The sequence below is a fragment of the Juglans regia genome, chromosome 15 (genome assembly GCF_001411555.2).
Source record: "Juglans regia cultivar Chandler chromosome 15, Walnut 2.0, whole genome shotgun sequence".
Lineage (NCBI taxonomy): Eukaryota > Viridiplantae > Streptophyta > Magnoliopsida > Fagales > Juglandaceae > Juglans > Juglans regia.
The window spans coordinates 13553262-13573809 of NC_049915.1; the positions used below are offsets into that span (position 1 = coordinate 13553262).

Consider the following 20548-nt stretch of genomic DNA (forward strand, 5'->3'; position numbering starts at 1 on the left):
CCGAGTAAATTACCGAGGATTTGTCCCGATATATATATATATATATATTTTTACCTAGTGATTTAGAATTTTTTCTTTTAATGATATTGTGATTTTTTTTTTCAGTTCTTTATCGGGACCAACTCGTGCTGCTCATATAAGATTGGAGAGTAATTCTACATCTAATTATAAAGTGTGTAAATGCTGCATAATCGTTTTGAAAAATAGTGACGTCTACTATTAAAAAATTAATTTTTTTATGTAGGCCTCATATTTTATTCATTTTTTTCAAAATGATTATACCACAATTGTACAATTTACGATTGCACAATTCTCGAGTATGCAACGTTCACATACCAATTTTTTTTAAAAAAATTAACAAATCTAGAAATCACTATAAAAAATTTTATTTTTATAAGAGAAAAATATTTGTAATAATGAATTATGCAACCACTGCGTAATCACTTAAAAATAAATAAAACATATAACTCACATGAAAAAAATTAATTTTTTTTATAGTATACTCGACTCTTTTTTCAAAACGATTAAACAGCGTTTATACATTTTACAGTTATATGTAGAATTACTCTTTTTATAATGGGTCCTACTTTTTAAGACGGTATCTATCATGACTAATATAAGATATTTAAATGTTTTCAAATCTCTTGTACATGATTAACACTAAAGATGATCAAGACATTTCCATACCATGAGTTCTCTCTCTTTTCCATTATCCTCGGTTTGATCTTGGAAAATGAAAATGAAGTTAAAGCTAGCAATGGTGCAAATAAATTAATTAGAAGAGAGAAAAGCAACCAATTATACAAATTGAGGATGCGGCCAACAGCTTGTCAGTAAAATTCTCTTAGTAGGTGTATTATAATTTATTATGTTTGGCAAATATTTAACCTTATGCCAAGAAAAAAGATTCTTCATCTTTCTTAGGTATATAAAGCCAACAATGAAAATCCCCATCAATAAAGTAGTTCCATTCTTTTCGGACAAAACAAGCCCTAACTACTAACAGCCACCCCACTTATGTTTGAATAATTTTAGGATTTCTTTTGTCTGTTTGCAGATATATGATGATCATTTTCTGGAGGCTTTCTTGGGGCCGTAACTATATTGGAGTTTCTGAGGCTTCAGGAACAGGAGGAATCTAATCTCGTTTATTTTTGAACATGAGAGATGAAATGAATTGAAATTGAAGTTAAAAAATTAAATAAAATATTATTAAAATATATTTTTTAATATTATTTTTATTTTATAATTAAAAAAATTATAAAAAATTATAATAATAAAATAAAATTAAACAAGAGATTTTTTAAATTTAAAATTTTATTCTTGAAATCACGATGAACATACACTTCAAGAACAAAATAAATTAAAAAAAAAGGAAAGAAAATCAACATGTCAATCATGGCAGAGGTGACTATTAATATTTATGGGAAAGAAAAAAAGTCACATGTAGGATAACTGATTGCATTTTTTGAACTTGCGAATCTTAGGGATCGAACCTGATCTGGTTGCCTTGCATTGAAAGCATAGGCTAACATTTTGGTTTTCAATGGATATTTTGTTTGAATAACAAAGGGCAGAGGACGCGGTTGTAAGTGGTTTTTTTATTTGGGTCTAATCATAATAGTAGTTTACTGGTTGAGAACTGGACGAGAGGGATTTAGGGGCGTTTGGACGCAGTGATAAGCCATAAAATTCTCAATATAGAAAATAAAATAGAAAAAAGAGAGCAAAAGAGAGAATGAAGGAGACAAAACTTGAGGCCGGCTACATTTTTGCTATTGTAAACTATTCTTGAATACATAATATCTGTCCTTATTTATAAACGAATGGAGCTAGAGAAATAATAATAAAAATACAATAAATAACTTATACTAATTGTTATAAATTGATTTACATAAGAAACTAAATATGGTAGAGAATAAGTCATATTACTACTAGAATATTATGAGTATATTCTAAATATATTAATATTTTAACATGTCCCTTAAACTCAGGATGATGATGAAGACGTCATCTTGAGTTTGTAGATAAAATCAAGTTGCCAACCAGGTGGGTGAGACTTGTGGATCTGATTGACGAACCCACAAAAGGTGTCTCTGTGGCGCAAGTGGATGGTGGGCAGAAACAAACCGATGTACGAAATTGATGATGAAAATGAGGGCAGCGATCCGTTAACTACGTAGAAAGCCTTTGAAGGGCGTATGGTGAGTGGAATAGAACACAAAAGAACATGTTGTATATGAGACTTGTCATGAATGATGATATGTTAATTAGTGTGTAGAAAGCCTCTAAAGAACGTCTGGTAAATGAAAAGAATACCAAAGAACACTTTGAATATGAGACTTCTCACGAACAACGATTCGTTAAGTGTGTAAGAAGTCTTTGGAAAACATGTGGTGAATAGAAAAGAACACCAAATAATACATTAAATATGAGACTTATAACGAAAGTGATCTGTTAAATGCATAGGAAGCCTATGGAGAACGTGTGGTGAATGGAAAAAAATACTAAATAATACATTGAATATGAGATTTATCACAAATGAAAAAAATGTTGCAAGAGACACTATGAAGTCGATGACTCTGATGCCAAAATGCTGATGACAACTAGCTAGTGCAGTCAATTGGTGGTCTAATATGAGGAAAACTATATTGAAAAGGGGACGTAATTGAGAAAATTTTGTAAGAAATAAAGCTAGCGGAAGAACTTTAAAATAATTAGTTCACAGAATTGAGCATGACGTTAGCCAATGACTCTAACTAATACCATATAGAAAATAAAATAAAATAGAAAAATGAGAGCAGAAGAGAGAAGGAGGGAGACATAATTTGAGGGCTACATTTTTATTGTTGTCAATTGTTCTTGAATATATAACATCTATCCTATTTATAGATGAATGAGACTAGATAAATAATGAAAATACAATAAATCCATTATACTAATTGACACAAATTGATTTACATAATAAACTAAATATAGTAGAGAATAAGTTATATTACCATACATACTGGAATATTATGATTATATTCTAAGTATGATAATATTCTAACACTCAAAATTCTCAAAACTTCACATAATTTCGTTTTCAAATATCACTTAAACATAAAATATTTTTTAATTACAAAATTTCAATTTTTTCATCCAATTATTACCTAATTATTATTCAAACACAAAAACCTATATAAATTTTATAAACTTCAAAACAAAAATAATATTACAAAATTATATTCAAACAGTTTTTTAATTTTATAATATTTTTATTTAATTTTTTTCTCTCTTATTTCCTAAAACTCAATAAAATATTTTAACTTAAACCATTTCATTACTATTTACAGAATCTTGAGAGACTCCAAATGTCCAAACGAGTCATTAAACCGCGAAAGAAAGTAATTTAAACAATCCTTATGTACTTAATTTATATATCATTCACGAGAGAGAAAGTACTTGGATTGCTTCATTTTGTGACTAATATCTCTTATGTCAGGACGAGTATTGGTTAAATTTCGATGGTTAAATAGACATAATTGATAGACTAAGTTCGACATCAACTGCAAACTAAGCAACCTAAGGACTGAAAGTGAATCAAACCCTCACTTGGTTGGTCAATAGGCCCACTACGTACATACGGCCTCCAATCCCATCCTATTGATCTCTCCATATGTATCAAGATATCTAGCTAGAGCTGTACGTTGCACACATGATGATCGAGAGAAGGTCTTCAATAGTCAATACTTTTATTGAATTATTACACGTAAATAGCTGGAGGTCTCCCAATTATGGCAGAAATGGCAACAAGGATGTCGATCGTTACATACGTACTGGACTGTGGTGAAATGTAGCCCGCTGCTTTTGTTCCTTCCGTCTCGAAGGCCGGTTCAGTAATAGTTCAAGGCCGGCAGTGAACGAAGTGTTAAAAGTAGAGAAAGCTACCTAGTGTTGTTCTGTACTTGGCCGACCAAGCAAAACTACAGCTAAGCGAATAGCCGTAAAAAAAAAACCGGCAAAGATATTCTAAAAAAAGTAAATATTTTATAAATTGACATGATATGGTAAATTATATTATAAAATTATTTTTATTATAAAACTACTTTTATTGTAAAGTAGATCTAACGTATATAATATCATATAAAATCACGTCAGTTTGTAGTTTTACTTTCGTGAGATTTAGATCTTTTTGATTGTAGCTAGCATTTCTCGTAAAAAAAAAAAAAATGCTCTTAATTGTTCGTGACCTTCTAGCTAGGCTGGCATGATGTCTATTTAAGATGATTAAATTGGTCATTCGAATCAAAAGAAATATGCAACAAAGTCTTGATGATCAGGTGATATACGACTGATCTTCAGAATGATTTTGGACACACAGAGATACAGCTTACTAGTCCTAGAGGGATATGATCATGTGTCTCTTATACATCCTCAAACATTGTCACTACTGATAATCATCATTGAAAGAGATTTCTTATAAGGAAGGACTTCGTGGTCACATTCTTTCTTTATTTTGCAGGACTTCCAATACACCTTGAACTGAAATCTATCGTTAATTTCCTTTTCCTCTTACAATTCGGTAGAAAATTAATGTTCTTCCTCTTGCCAAAGTTTCCTTGAAAGATATAGCTGAAGAAAGAAAGAAAGAAAAGACATGCACGACTTTGTTGGTTTAAGGTTTGGGAGCTTAAAACATTTCCTATAATTTGACTTTTTAATGAAACAAAGTGGTAATGGACTTTATATTTTATATCATATATCTTTGAGAAATAATACAGCTAGCACTCTTGAAACTTTACAGTTAGCCCATTTTGACAGCACATGATGAGGCTTCCCCTTGATGCTGTCTTCACCACTAAAAACCCAAAAAACATTATATATATATATAATTAAATAAATATAGTATTATTCTTTGACTTGAGAGTGATTTGCCAAATCTACATGTTTGCATGTCAACCTTATGTATGGAGAGTGGCTCTCACGTTTTCACTATTCTTTAAACAGGAAAACAGCATCAAATATCAAGAACTATTTATACAACAGACTAAGGCATAATTCAGCAAACACACACACCTTTCCAGCTTACTATTCTTTAATTTCCAGCATCAATTATGATCAAGTTTTGTTATTTGGCAATCTTTCTCATCCTTGTTCATCATTTGGTGGCCGTTCAATCTATAAATGCAGCAGCTCCTAAGAAGGGTGTTTCCCGGAATCCGGCTGATTTCCTATCTTTAGGCTACTACCTTAAAAAATGCCCGGAGGCTGAGAGCATCATCCAGCAAAAAGTAGGAGCCTGGATTCAGAAGGATTTCACCTTGGCTGCCAGCATCATTCGTTTGCACTTCCACGATTGTGCTGTTAGGGTAAGTTTAGGGACATCATGTACCTAACATTGATACAGTTTCTATCTATTAAATGAAAGTCCTAATAATTTTCCTTAATAAGAAGTTAATTATAAGTTTGAAAATCACTTTGCATAGAAAGGGAAGATATCATGTCCGGCCAATTACATTACACTAGATAATAAGTTAGTATAAATGTTATACAAACATACATACACATTTACATACATACATATGTGTGTGTGTGATGCTCGCGCGCCTGTGTATGTGAGATATATAGATAAACTTATTTTCTCAGAAAAAAATATTAGACATGAGTTATATATAGAGTAATGCTAGATATAGTCATGTGTTGTGCAAGCGCTGCGTACTCATTTTAAAAAATAGTTGGGTTCACTATTAAAAAATTAGTTTTTTCATTTACTGGGTCCTATATTTATTCATTTTTTTTAAAAAAATGTACGGCGCTTGCGCATCACTCTATGACTGTAAATATCATTTCTCGTAAGGCTAATGCTAGAATATAAATTAATCGATTAAATTTTTACGTTCAAAATTATCTCCAAATAGTTTATCATGTAATTATACGTAGGTGTAGCTTTTTTGAAAAAAGAAATTAATAATTGTGCATTATTGCAGGGCTGTGATGCATCCATTCTGTTGAACTATAGAGGAAGCGAGAGGGCAGCATATGTCAGCAGCAGTCTGAGAGGTTTCCAAATGATCGATGACATCAAGGAAACACTCGAGAAGAAGTGTCCAAGAACTGTGTCTTGTGCTGATATTCTCACAGCTGCAGCTAGAGATGCCACTGTTTTTGCTGGAGGTCCATTCTGGGAAGTCCCATTTGGGCGTAAAGATGGGAGAATTTCTATAGCCAAAGAAGCCGAAATGGTTCCTCAGGGCAATGAAAATGTTACAGCTTTAATCCAACTTTTCAAAGCTAAAGGATTGGATATTCTTGATTTAGTCACTCTTTCAGGGGCACACACCATTGGAAGATCAACTTGTGGTCCATTTCTAAATAGGCTGTATAACTATAATGGAACAAGAAAGCCTGATCCCTCTCTCAATACCTATTACTTGAAACTGTTGAAGAAGAGATGCAGGCACTCAACTGACCTTGTTTATCTCGATGTCATAACTCCGAGGACTTTTGACACTGTTTTCTACACAAATCTCAAGAGGAAGGCTGGATTGTTAACAACAGATCAAGACCTCTACTCAGATCCAAGAACTGCTCCTTTTGTAGAAGCAATGGCATCTCAACCCTTCTTGTTTGAGAACCAGTTTTTGGTATCTATGACAAAGCTTGGAAATGTTCAAGTTCTTACTAGGAATGAAGGTGAAGTTCGAGTGAATTGCAATTATATTAATGCCCGTTGAAGGGTAATATTGTTCAGTACTTCCAAGTTATTTTTCCAATGCTTTTTTATTCAATAACTCATGAAACCTGACCTTTTGTGATTTGAAATGTTGGGAGTATTGGTTCATTAATTGTAAGCGACAGCACTTGTATTTTGACGAAGATTTTTGCTTCTTATAAATCGGAGTGCATATATATATATATATATATACATGTTAATTAGAATATATGATTTTTTGATAGTTATCAAACTTACAGTACTACTTCCTGTCAAATATTAAAATGGATTCATTTTGTTGTGAAATTGTTAATCACTCTGAAGTGGGAGATAAAATACATAAAAATTAGTGACTTTTACAATATTTATGAGCATTTGATGCTGTTAAGATCAAAATTCAAACGGAATAAAAAAATTCTCACACAAAATATAATAAACAATTCAACATTTTTAAATCTCAAAATAATAATAATATTAATAAATAATATTCTAACAATATTTTATTCAACTTTTAACTTTGATCATTTGAACTAATCTCATCTCAACTCACTATTCAAACCTCCACTAATATATTGGTCAAAAAATTCACTCGAATAAATATAGACATTGTAATACACACTTTATATACCTATTGATCTCCCACTTTAAGTTCCAAAATGAGAGCAATCTGTAACGCCCCAAACCCGGTTGGCCTGGAGAATTACTACCTATCTCTTAAGAACTTATTTTCCAACACAACTAAAAAAGAAAACCCAAAACTTTAATAGCAAATCTCAATATCAAGAGTGCTAAACAACCACATTTAAAACTCCACAAAGTCATTACTGTAGCTAAAATAAACTAAGAAGTTCGAAATCTCCCGGTAGTCATAACAACCCAACCAATAATTTCATAAATCTCACTGAAACCCAAGATATAAATAAAACTCAAAGACATTAAAACTAAGAATATCAGAAGTCCTTCTTCTAACAACATCTCCTCAGCTTAAACACATTCAGCAATCTAATCCAGATCCTCAATTGGACTCTCCTCATCATCTGAAAAATATTATAATGATAGGGAGTGAGTTATCAACAACTCAGTAAGCAAAAATCATATGCTAGCGTGCAAACATGAGCATTTACAAAGTATAACATGCAGAACAAAATATTTTTCAGAGTTATCATGCAGAACAGAACATATTTTCAAAAGTAACAGAGCGATGGTTTTAAGACACGTACAACCCATAATACTTTGGCATAACATAAACTGAGTATCATCATCAGATCAAAACAGAGCATCAAACAGAGCAGAGACCATGTTTCACCCCCGTGGTAGGGTTGTGCTAACCCCGGTGGCCAAACCAGGCAGAGACAGAGGTGAAATCTTTCCTTTATTCTTCTCGGAGCCCCGAGTGTGCACACAGGAAAAGACCACAATAAAACCACTTTGTTTCCAAAGTGGGTGCACTCAGAGACAGAGAAGTTGGTACCAACCCAAACAGAGCAGAGCATAACAGAGCAGAGCAGAGCAAAGCAGAGACAGAGTCAGATACGAAAACCAGTACACCATGCCAAAGGTTTTCAGATGTTATATCAAAATAATACAGAGTACCAAAACAGAACCAGACAGTTTACACACGTTGAACACAAAAGCCAGAACATCTTTCTAAATAAATGCACAACTTTTCATATTCTCAATATCACTCTTTTTCCAGATTTCAGAAACCACATGACAAAATTTAGCTCATGTCTACACAATGCATGTCAGAACATATTTTTCCTTTTTCCACACAGATTTCATGAGTATGCAATTAAACGACCGAGGTTGGTTTTGTTTTTCCCAAGTACTCATTTCATCACAAAAATATGCAAAGTTTTCAGAAAATCAATCTCAGTCTCAATAATTCGTGTAAAGCCTAGCATAGGAACCCCGCTTACCTGGACTTCTTAGCCCTTTCAGAAATTTCCTCAAATATGTCGAACAATTAACAATCGTCACCTATAAAATAATCAAGTAATTCTTATAAATTTCCAATCAACCACTTATTTCGATATTTAAACCTAAAAATACTAAAAGAACCTATTTTAAATCCACAAAACCTAAAATTCCCATAATTCCTAAAATATCATCCTTTCTAAAACCATCAATATTTACTTAATCCCCCTCACTATTATACTCTAAGTCATTTCTAAATTGCATAATAATATTTTGCACATACTATGTACTTCTTAAAAATTTATACAATATCACTAATAAAATCTCAAATCTTTCTCTATTCCTTTATAAAAATAATGTATTTTAAAACAAAACCTACTAATATATATAAACCAAATCATGCTAAACTATAACTAGTCTGATATAAGGGTATTATAGGGATTAAACAAAACACAAAAGGGACCCCTTTCGGAAACAGAAAGGTTCATAAGTCACAGATTAATTTCGTATGGAGCCATACTCACCGAGCGATGGAGGGCACAAAGGCGGCGAGCTGGGCGGTTGCTTACGGTGGTGGGGGCGGCGGCAGCACACTGGTTAGAGAGAGAGAGACCAGCTAGAGAGAGAGAGAGAGAAACCTTACGTAGAAAAGAGAGAGAGAGGCGGAGAGAGAGCTCGGCGCGAGAGAGAGAATGAAGCTCACCGTGAGCCTGAGGTGGCGCGCGGCAGACCAAAAGGGCTAGGCGGAGGTCGACAGAGGTGAGCTCGATGGCTGGGCAGTGGGCACGGTGGTTTCCGACGTGAAAGATGGCAGTTCGCAGTGGCTCACGGTAAAATAACACAGAGAGAGAGAGAGAGAGTTGTACGCATCATGCGGCGTGCATGGGGCTTCGGACGGTGGCGCTGGACATCACTGGGCGGTGGAGGCTTAATCTCCGGCGTTATCTGTTGCCGTTGACTGTGACGTCGCTGCCCAACTGAGGCTAGACATGGCTCTCGGTTTGGACGAGGATGCTCTGTCTCCATGGCTTCAAAACAGAGCAACAGCAGTTTCCGCTTCCCACTGAAAGTCGGTGATGGTGGCAACTGTTTGGGATATTTCCGAGGGTGGAGAGGAAGGCTACGGCTACTTCAGGTGCTGCGTCAAGGGTCTTCGTGGGGCTGGGTTGCGTAGGTAGTTTGGGGTGGCCGAGGTTCTGTTTCAGGGAGCAAAAACAGGGGAATATCGTGGTTTGCAACAGAGGCTACGGGAGGCGTTGGGCGGAGGCTTCGTGTGGCTGGGCACGGTGGCTTATGGTTTCACAAGGGGCTGGGCCAGGGCCAGAGGCTTCCGTCGTGCAGGGGAAACTCACACGGGGGTGGTTTCTGTTCGGTTGAGCGCATACGGGCGTGGGCTTTTGTGATGGTGAGGTCGTGTAACTGGGCTGCAAACGAGGTCTAACGCCGTGGGTGTGGAGGTGTAGCGACAGCGACGGTACTGCATGGAAGTTGTGGAGGGTGGCGGCTTGTGGTGGATGATGCTTCTGTGCGTGCGTGGGGTGGAGATTGCCGTGGGAGTTTTAGCGGCAGTTATAGGCTTTGTAAACTAACATGCAGGTACGTATAAATATATATTGGCGATGGAAAAACCCTAGAGAAAAGAGGGAGACGTGTGTGGGAGTGAAAGCTGAAAAATAGAGTCGTGAGTATGTGCAAGTCGTGGACGAAAGGAACACTACGGTGAAAAAAAGAACTATAGACGGAAAGAATGAAAGAAAAAAAATAAACATGCGGGGAGAAAAAATAAAATAAACAAAAATAAATAAATAACAAAATAAATAAATAATCAAAAAAAAGAGTTTGGTTGGATCCGGGTGTTACATTAATAATAATAATATTAATAAATAATATTCTAACAATATTTTATTCAACTTTTAACTTTGATCATTTGAACTAATCTCATCTCAACTCACTATTCAAACCTCAACTAATATATTGGTCAAAAAATTCACTCGAATAAATATAGACATTGTAATACACACTTTATATACCTATTGATCTCCCACTTTAAGTTCCAAAATGAGAGCAATCACTTTAGAAGACCTTAGATGTGATAGGAATAAATAATGTTGCGAGGCTCATTTAAATGAAGAAATTTCAAATGTTAATGGGAATTTGGATTCTCACCCAACCCAACTTTCCTAGGAATATGAATTCCTTTGCAGTTGGTTGAAATCTACATTCCCATCACCTCTGGAGAGTTGTTTTACTTTAATAGATAAAAATAACCTTGATGAGGTTTTAAATTATATATATAGCATTTTCTCATTGAAATCTTTAATTTGTTATGGTTATTTTTTGTTAATTACTTAATTTCTCTAAGTTGAATTTTGTTATCATTATTTACTAAATCTATTTTTGTTTCTTTCGTTATGAACGTTTATAAAATCTCCCTATAAAAAATAAGTATCTATTTGATTCCACAGAAAAAGGAAATAAAATCAGGTTTTATTTGGATAGATAAAAAAGAATTTATAATATATGTTAGATACATACAAATTCTATTTAGGAATTGAAAGCAAACCACGAGTTGAAGGTCCGAGTACTTAAAATAGACCGGACCTACAAGAAAAATAGATTTTTGTGATCAATTTATTGTAACCAAAAGACCATTTACAATCAATTTTAATTGTAAATAGTCATTTCGCTAGAATTAACTGGTCGCAAATAAGTAGTTTTCTACACTAGGAATTAAAAGTTTAAAATATATATGTTTTGGGGAAATACTTTAGCCACAAAGGGATTAAACAAAAACATTCCCACAAACTGATGTGCATAGCTTGATGTGATTCGTCAGATTATAAAATTATTTTTATTGTAAAATAGATCTAACGGATCAGATGAAACCTACTTGTCAGTTTGTGGATCTCTTTTGTATAATTCCTTTGTGGATGTAGCAGTACTCATATTCAAAACAAAATGACATCAGAGAATATAAAAAGAGAAAGACTAGAACTCTAGATTTCCTCTATCATTTTATATAAAAGAAATTCTATTTGTAGTCCTGAGTAGGGGACTGCGTGTGCAGTACTATTGATGAATGAAGATAAAAGGAGAAAAAACATCATTTTAAAAAAGATATTATTATAATTTTAATTTTTTTAAACATAACTATATGGATTTGCATGAGCAGTTCTTAAATGAGAACTGTATGTAGACTAACTGTTTATATAATTTGTGTTTTAATTTTTTAATAAACCACGTGGCACAATATTGTAGTGCCACGTTAAGGAAGTAAAGTGAGTGGTATAAATTAGAGAGCATAGAAACATTACTCGTAAAGTAATTATGAGAAGCTTATATTATATACCCGGAAATCCTATTATATATATTCTTCCTTGTTACAAAACATGGTTTTAATTACATTTATGAGAATCTAGATAGCCTAACATCACCTTCTAAATAATTAGGTACATACCAAGATATAGAATGTTAAATTTCTAAACTACTTTTAACTCCCTCAACCTTTTTCGTGTAAGGGGTTTTTGATGAGTTATTGAACGTGGTCAATAATTCGTTAAAAGCGGTAACTTGGCTCGTTTATTTTCACAGATGAGGTGAGTTGAGATTAAAATTAAAAAGTTAAAGAAAGTATTGTTAGAATATATTTTTTAATATTATTTTTATTTTGAGATTTGAAAAAGTTGAATTATTTATTTTATTTTGTATTGGAAGTTGGTAAAGTTGTAATGATGAGATGAGATGAGATGTTTTCACTTACATACATACACACATATCTTTTAGTAATACTAGATACAGTTGTGGAATGTACAAGTGTCATACAATCATTTTAAAAAATAGTGAGATCTATTATGAAAAAATTAATTATTATTATTATTATTTTTTTTTATGTCAGGTTGGTATTTATTCACATTTTTTAAAAGAATTGTGCAGCACTTTTACATTCTATGATTCTCTATATTTCTTATTGGCACCGGACGTTGAAACTTTGTTCCAAATAATTCGAGAGTGTACAGACCTTTGCAAAAAGTAACTTTATTTGTATAATTAGTGCATAAGAAACCTTATATATTGAGCCTACAACTCAAATGCTTGAGCTGTGGTATATATGCTGGAGTTGGCACCCTAGTGTACTGGATTGAAGCTGGGCTAAGGTTGCTTATAGCTTTAAAGATTGGGCCAGAGCTCTTTAGTTGGATTGGGCCGGAGCTCAAACACTTGAAAGATTGGGCTTTTCAAACAGAATTTGAGTAATTAATTTTCCTTCGGAAGGATTTTTTTTTGGTTTTTAATAAACCTTGCATTTCATTAATATATCATGCAATACAATTGATATTTCTATGTAGGCATCCCATAATAAATTCTGGGAAGTCCTCAATTCAAACTTTCTTTCCTTCTATAAACAAATATTTTTTTGCTAAGGTATGAGCAACCATGATTTTCTCTCTATGAGCAAATTGTATTGACCAGTGTGTATTATATTGTTCTTAAAATGAAACCTAACATCTTTCTACTAATGAACTATAACAAGTCAACATCTCTTCTTCACTACAAACTACTAGGATGACCTCCTTTGCATCCCCTTCAAATGAACATCATTGCACAGCTCCACTGCTATCCTCAATGCTTGACATTCTGCAATGACTACCTCTTCTATATGTTCTTTCTAATTGCACACAGCAGCTAAGACCTTTCCAGTTTCATCTCTAATTATAATCTTTACTCCCATTTTCTTTTTTCTTTTGATCCAATGAAGCATCCCAATTAATTTTGACATATCCACAATCTGGTTGTTCCCACCTCAGAATGTTTGAACCTCTGATCTGCACTCGACTGTCTGAATTGCCCAAATTCTGCACTGTTTGGTAGTCCCTTACAATAATCTTAGTAGATAGCATTAGTCTATTAGGACATTCCATTCTGTTTTCAAAGACCAAACCATTCCTTCGAAGCCAAACTTTCCTAAGAGTTAATGCCATTTCCTCCAGTTGGCCCTTGTTTAGAGAACTCCTACATTTATCCCACAAAAACCTAAAGTCATCTTCAAAGTTGCCCTACTTTTGAACACAGCTTTTGTCACTTCCCCATATGTCATTTGCAGCATGCCTCCGAAAGGAATTGATACTTTTTTTTTAACAGAACATCCATGCAAGATGCATTATTTTTGGGAGTGGGTAGATCACCACGGATGAATATGGGGATCAGGTTATATATAGCAATCTCATTTCATATACATAAACTTTGCTAGGTAAATTTTGGGATAATTACCTAATAAACACATCATTTGATGTTGACTTTAAAGTAAATATGAAGTCTCAATTTAAATAATGTGTATTTCATAATTTATTAATGTAAATAATTATAATACTGACATGTTAATGCAGGGTTCCGAGCTAGTCTGATGAGCCCAGCTTGTGGGTTTCAGAATCAATTTTCGATTTTTATGAGTAAATCCTATCATCAGAGTTTTCTTTTTGTGTTGCATATTTTCTTAATTATTTAGTCTCAATCTCTAGTTTCTGTTGATTACCTAATCTTCAAAATAATTCTTATTTGGTTCGGCATCACTTACGTAGTAATTACTTTGAGAATAGTCTGGTTTGAAATTTGATTAAAATTGAAGAACTAAATCAATTCACTTGACTTTCGTGAGATGGTTAATTGGTCAACCAAGACTTTGAGAGTGTTCACGCTAAACGTCTCGTTAAGATGTTTAATCAATTAGTAAATTGACTTGCTAGACGTGAGTGGAAAGCCCCAATCAAGTGATGTATTGCCGAAATTTGATGCATATCAGGTAATTTCTAAATCCCAATTAATCAAACTTGCTTTGAGCACCGCATATCACTATAACAAATATTCAATTTTGGGACGATTTTTGTTTGGAATGAAATGAAAATTATCCCAAAAAAATGAGATGTCTCTAAAAAATGACGGATGTTTACTGTTCGAACTGTATATGTAGGGATGACAAATTTCCTTCCTAATAAAATAACCGTTCGAATATTGACTAAAAACGTTCAAACAAAGTAAAATAAACATTTAAATGGATATTATATAAGGTTGAACAAGAAGTTAAGTGAAAGAATTTAGCAGGACATTGACTTACCGTTTGAACAACATACAATAACGTTTGAACATCAAAGTTAATAAATGTTTGAACATATATTATATATGATTGAACGGAAAATTGGCGGGTAAAGTCACTAAATTTAGCGGGACATTGACTTACCGTTCAAACATATTATTATAACGTTTGAACGAATAGATTAATCAATGTTCGAAGAGTTTGAATAGAGATTTATTGTAAAAATATCTAGTGGGAATTGAGAAATGTTCAAACAATATATATTCCGTTCGAATGGTAACATAAATTTTTACAATTTTTTATGGCAACACAATACCTTACTTAATTATTGACAAGTATTTAATTAATATAAAAATTAGCAATTAAATAATATATATAATATAAATCATTAATTAATTTAGAAAATAAAAATACGATTTATAATTTACAAAACAAAAAATATTTTCTATACGAAAAATGCAAATAAAAGATATAGACTACTACGATCCCAACTCTCTACACACATCCTTGACTGCAGCTAGGGGTGTCTCTCGCTGTATCAGCCGAGTATTGATTGTGACCTAAGTCGTAGACATGGCATCAATTTATGTACGTAAGTCAAAGATGGCACTATGTATCTCCGTACGCACTGCATCAATCACCACTGATGTTTGTCTACGGATCTTTACATGCACTATAACTACCATCTCCTCATGAGTAGCTATGCATGATGCCTTGGCCTACATGGATGTCTCATTGGCTGATACTCCATGACCTCTCGGGTGTGCATCTCCCCGAGTATTGACCGGCTCTGAAATAGGACCACAAAGATGAAGTCTCGAGTGACCCATGCTTCATGACAGGGTGGAGGTGTTGATCGGTCCAATCGGCTTCCGAACACGCTCAATAATATCTGGCAAGACCCTGGCATGTAGTAGAAGTTGTGCGATTATATCCCAAATGGCAATATATCTATTGTAATGTATTGGGCTTCTGATTGAATCGTAATGAATATATAACCGACTAGGTCGATAAGCACCCCATGAGCAACGCGTATCATAAACTTCGCCCGATCCATGCCAACCTCTGTCTTGTGCTACCGATGATCAATGTTGTTGGCGATGATCAAGTTCCTGATCTTGAAAAAACCATATAGATTTGCTTGTTTGATGCTCTTCGTCCTATCATAGGGAGGAGTATCTGGACCAACAACTAATAGTCTCACCTCATGATTAGAGAGGCCATTGTGTACATCTCTATCAGAGCCCTCGTCCTCAGTCTTCTCCTCATCACCCGTAGCTGAAGATTCCATGGTCACCACGTTCGAATACACTATGTGCAATCATGAGATACCAAAGAAATCGGCGAGTTTGTCCACTGAAAATGTAATTGAGGCTCTGCAGACAAAAAAAATGTATGCATCATCGTGATCTCGACTGGAACGACCAAGCTCTATATAAAACTCTGAGACGATATTGATATAGGAAACAAGATCCCATGCTTCGTCCTTCTAGTTGAGGATTGGTGTCCAACCACGCTCGAGGAAGACAGCTGGCAAGGAATGACCCTCCCAGAGAAGATCCTGAAAGTCAGAGATCTTCACCTGACGTTCTAACAAAATAGTCCTCTCTCAAACTGCTTTGTTGGAAGGTTGTCCTGGTCTGCCATGCTTTCATCCCTTATAAGACATTGTCAACCTGAAATTTAAAAAATAAAATTAAGAAAATTAATTATAAAATATCATACGTAAACCTCACAAAATTATATACTAATTAATATAATTTAAAACTGTTTTGTGTTATACCGTTCAAACAAATATTTAAGCGTTTGAACAATACAAAAATTTCAAACGGTTACACAATCGTTCAAACATTATTGAAAGCATAAAAGCATTCGAACGTCAAACATTTGTATTCAAATGCTTTCGATGGTCACTTAACCATTCGATGCATGAGTCACACCCGTTCTAACAAATAAACCATTGTTCGAACGATTTTCGGATCAAACTCAGCAATGGCTGAGTCAACTTGATGGCCATTGAAACGATAGGAATCCACCGATTCCTTTCATTCTTCCACAAATTATATGCATACAAGGCTGGGATGTGCATAAAAGCATCCTGACCTTGTGTTTTCCGGTCACCTATGGTCTATATCGATGAGAACTATTCATTTTCCTATTTTCTATGAAAGAAAATAATGACATGACATTGGCAATGGCGGTTCAAAGGCAGGAGGAGCGTTCGACGGGTTTGAAAGTGTGGGGTTTATAGAGAGAGAATGCGATCGACCAGAAAGTTTAGACGTTGTTTAAATGTGTTTTACGTTCAAACAGTACTGTTCAAACGTTAAAATGAAACATTAAAATGAAACGTTTGATTGATGTTGTATATGTGGTACTGTTCGAACACCAATATTTAACGTTCGAAGGGTACCTCATATGCACTAAATATACTACTAACAATAAAGCTAGGAAAATGATAGTATGACTCTCAAATATGCCCACCAAATGTTCCCATTCATATTTTTTTTTCTCTTAATGGTTAAGGAAGTGACTATTAGTTAATGATGTTTAAAAAATACTTATAGAAAAATAAAAAAAAGTCATTCGCAATAGTGTGCATATTTTGGGTGCACATTTGGTGTGCACCCTAACATTGTACATAAATCTAAACCCACCAAAACTTGGGTCGTGATGGTATCTACTGTTATATTTCTTTTATTAAAGATATAAAAGAATTAAGAAAAAAAAACATAAAATAAAAAAGGCATTAAGCCTTTGGTAGGATTTTTCTACATGCTGATTGGGTGGTACACATTATCAAGGAACGAAAGTGCTACATTTTGTGAGTGACTAATGAAGATTAAATTACCAGACGATTATGCCTAAAATCTAATAAGGTGTGTGCAAACAAATAACTGAAAAATTACTAGATTAAAAAGTCATAATTGTCAAGTATTTTTACAAAGTATCTTGCTTGTTGGTATCCGTGGTACTTGACAAGAGATGTGCGCGTGACTTTGACTGAATTTGGTGCATTTTTTAAAAACTTATGTGCTAGAACGTTGAATGTTGAAGTTTTGGATCGTATGGAATGATAAATTACTATAATATTGTATAAACTAGAGAGTATTTACCCACCGTCATTCTTCAACATCATGGTTCACTTAACCGTTCATTTGCCATGTGAGACTTGACTTGTAGGACCAGTTTAGTATAGATGGATGTATCATATTATACGATTCTTTAGAAAGTTGAAATGCATAGTGGGTAACATGGCCCTCCCAAAAGGGTCAATTGTAGAAACAATATTGATGATGAGTGACATACATTCCGTTCCAAATATTTTCATGGAGTTGACATGAGGTTTGATCAGCTGGAAAGAAACTTTGATGTTGACCAAGCAAGACAACGAAATGGGTTTTCTGTGTTTTTCCAATACGTACGTCAACTTGGTGCAGCACGTGGTTATGATCTGTGTAGAAGAGAGTTTGAGAAAGCTCAATTGTATGCGTTAAACAATTGCCTTGAGATAGAGAACCACTTCAATTAAGTTGTCATTATTTGTTAATCTTTAATTTCAGTGATCATATGAACGTGCTCAAAGAATGGAGAGTAAATAATATAAACCAAAAACATGAAGAAGATTTTTTGAAATGGTTTGAACAATGAGTAATGACATTACAGATGCAAGTTTGAATTACCAAAAAAATATTATGGACTGTTTATTTATTTCTATATTTATGCTTTATTCAATATGTAGGTTGTATAAATGCATGCGAGTAATCCAAATGATATGTCGGACGAATTGTATGCACTGGAGCGTGGCCCCTTGAAACGTGCTGCTCGATATTCTGCATATATTTCTCGAGGAATTAGTATCACACAATGAATCAAGAACACTATTGGAAAATACAAAATAGTGGTTTCCTAGTCGAAAGAAGTCGTGACGGAGAAAATATTGATTTTTATGGGGTTATTGTCGATATAATTGGAATGAGATATTTCTTAGGGGGGCTTGTGGTGTATTTTTTTTTTTAAAAGAGTTAGGGCCACCTGTCCACTAGTGGCCCCTCCCCAAATTTATTGATAACCCTTACTTATAGCGAAGGAAAACCGTGGTTACAAAACAAGCATCGGGGGTACAAACGAAAACCCAGCATGTGCAAAAAAAAAAAAAACCAAGCCAGAATAAACTAAAATAACCATGGAACAACAAAAATAGAAAACCACAAACACCCGAAACTAACTAAAACGAAACGACGGCAACCTGGAGTAGTCCATGTGGATAAGACCACGCAACGCTCGAGGAGTCTCCAATAATTGAGAGACAACTAAATCATGACTAGAAGCCCCATGTTTGGCTAACCAATCTGCAACTTTATTTCCCTCACGAAAAACATGATGAAGCGAGCAAGTCATGGAGGTCATAATGTCATTAATTTCCTCCCAGAAATCCTTCAGGTACCACACCCCACATCTTTTGTTCCTCCACAGGAAATAACAGTCATAGAGTCAAGTTCAATATCCACATACTTAAGAGATAAGGATTTACAAACCTGGAGTCCATGAAGAAGAGCTAAAAGTCCTGCCTGATTATTTGAACCTGTACCAATGAACGAGGAAAAAGCATGAATTAGCTTACCATGATTATTTCTAATGATCCCACCTATACTTGAGGCACTTGGATTGCCCAAACTACTACCATCTGTGTTAAGCTTAACCCATCCCGTTGAAGGACGTTGCCAAGCAATAACTTTGCAACGCCGAATTGGGGGAAGAACTGGTTGGACATGCAAACTTTCCAGTACCTGCAAATCAAAACTAGAAATGTGAGAACTAGCATGCATACCTCGACAAATAAGACTAATCCACCGTTGAACAGAGTGAATAATGTCAGAGGCAGATTCAAAACGACCCTCCATACGTGCCAAACATCGCCTCCGCCAAATTCTCCAAGTGATAATCACCGGAAGAATTCGCACAATAATACCAACTTGAGACGCTAGAGTCGCTCGTCGAAACCAAATCTTCACTGTATCTTTCCAATTTCGGCCTGTCGGGATCCCAAGATTAGCCCCAAAATAGCGCCAAGTATTTTTCGCAATATCACCTGCAAAAAGATCATGATTTTGGTCCTCATAGTGACTGTTAGCACAACAATCACAATGAGAGGTAATAGGAATGCCAATACGGCGAAGGTGATGATCGACACTAAGGGCCATATACCAAGCTTTCCACATATGAGAAGACATTTTAGGAGGGAGACTCTTAGGCCACATCAAAGAATGCCCCTCAATAGTATCACCTCTAATATGAACAAAATCTCACGTTGACTTAGTGGAAAACAAACCATTATCATTTTTTGTCCAAATCAGAACATCCAAACCTGGTTTAGCCTTACAACTATCCTCTAAAATACCATCAAAGTGATCCGGCCCCACTAACTGACGAATAAAATCCATATCCCAATCATTATTTAAGTTGCAATCCTTCACTTGAAGATGAGGATGTCCCACAATATTCATATCATTACTTAAAGGACCTCTGTCCCTCCATTTATCATACCAGAAAAAAACCTTACCATCCTTAAGACGCCACTTAGAATTTTCCAAGACCAAAGGAAAGGATTTAGCAATCATTTTCCAGAACCTTGTACCCTTATTAGGATCAACCAGGGCCCAAGGTTTAAAACCCACATACTTACCCTTAAAAAAATTAGCCCATAAAGAATTACCTTGAATAAGATTCCAAGCAAATCTGGCATGAAGGGCTTTCTGCATATCATCGAGGTTCCTAAGAGCCAAACCGCCTTCCTCCACGGGACGATAGATAGAATTCCAGGCCACCCATTTTTTCTTACCTTTGCC

General features: G+C 34.6%; 1 protein-coding gene across 1 annotated transcript; it reads left to right on the top strand.

Annotated features, from left to right (window-relative positions):
- The first annotated feature begins 5081 nt into the window (after positions 1–5081).
- Positions 5082–6813, top strand: LOC109021437 (peroxidase 7-like). Its single transcript, XM_019004057.2, has 2 exons — positions 5082–5351; positions 5970–6813. The coding sequence occupies exons 1-2, from the start codon at positions 5097–5099 to the stop codon at positions 6714–6716; spliced, it is 1002 nt and encodes a 333-aa protein (XP_018859602.1). The 5' UTR covers positions 5082–5096; the 3' UTR covers positions 6717–6813.
- Positions 6814–20548: the final 13735 nt, after the last annotated feature.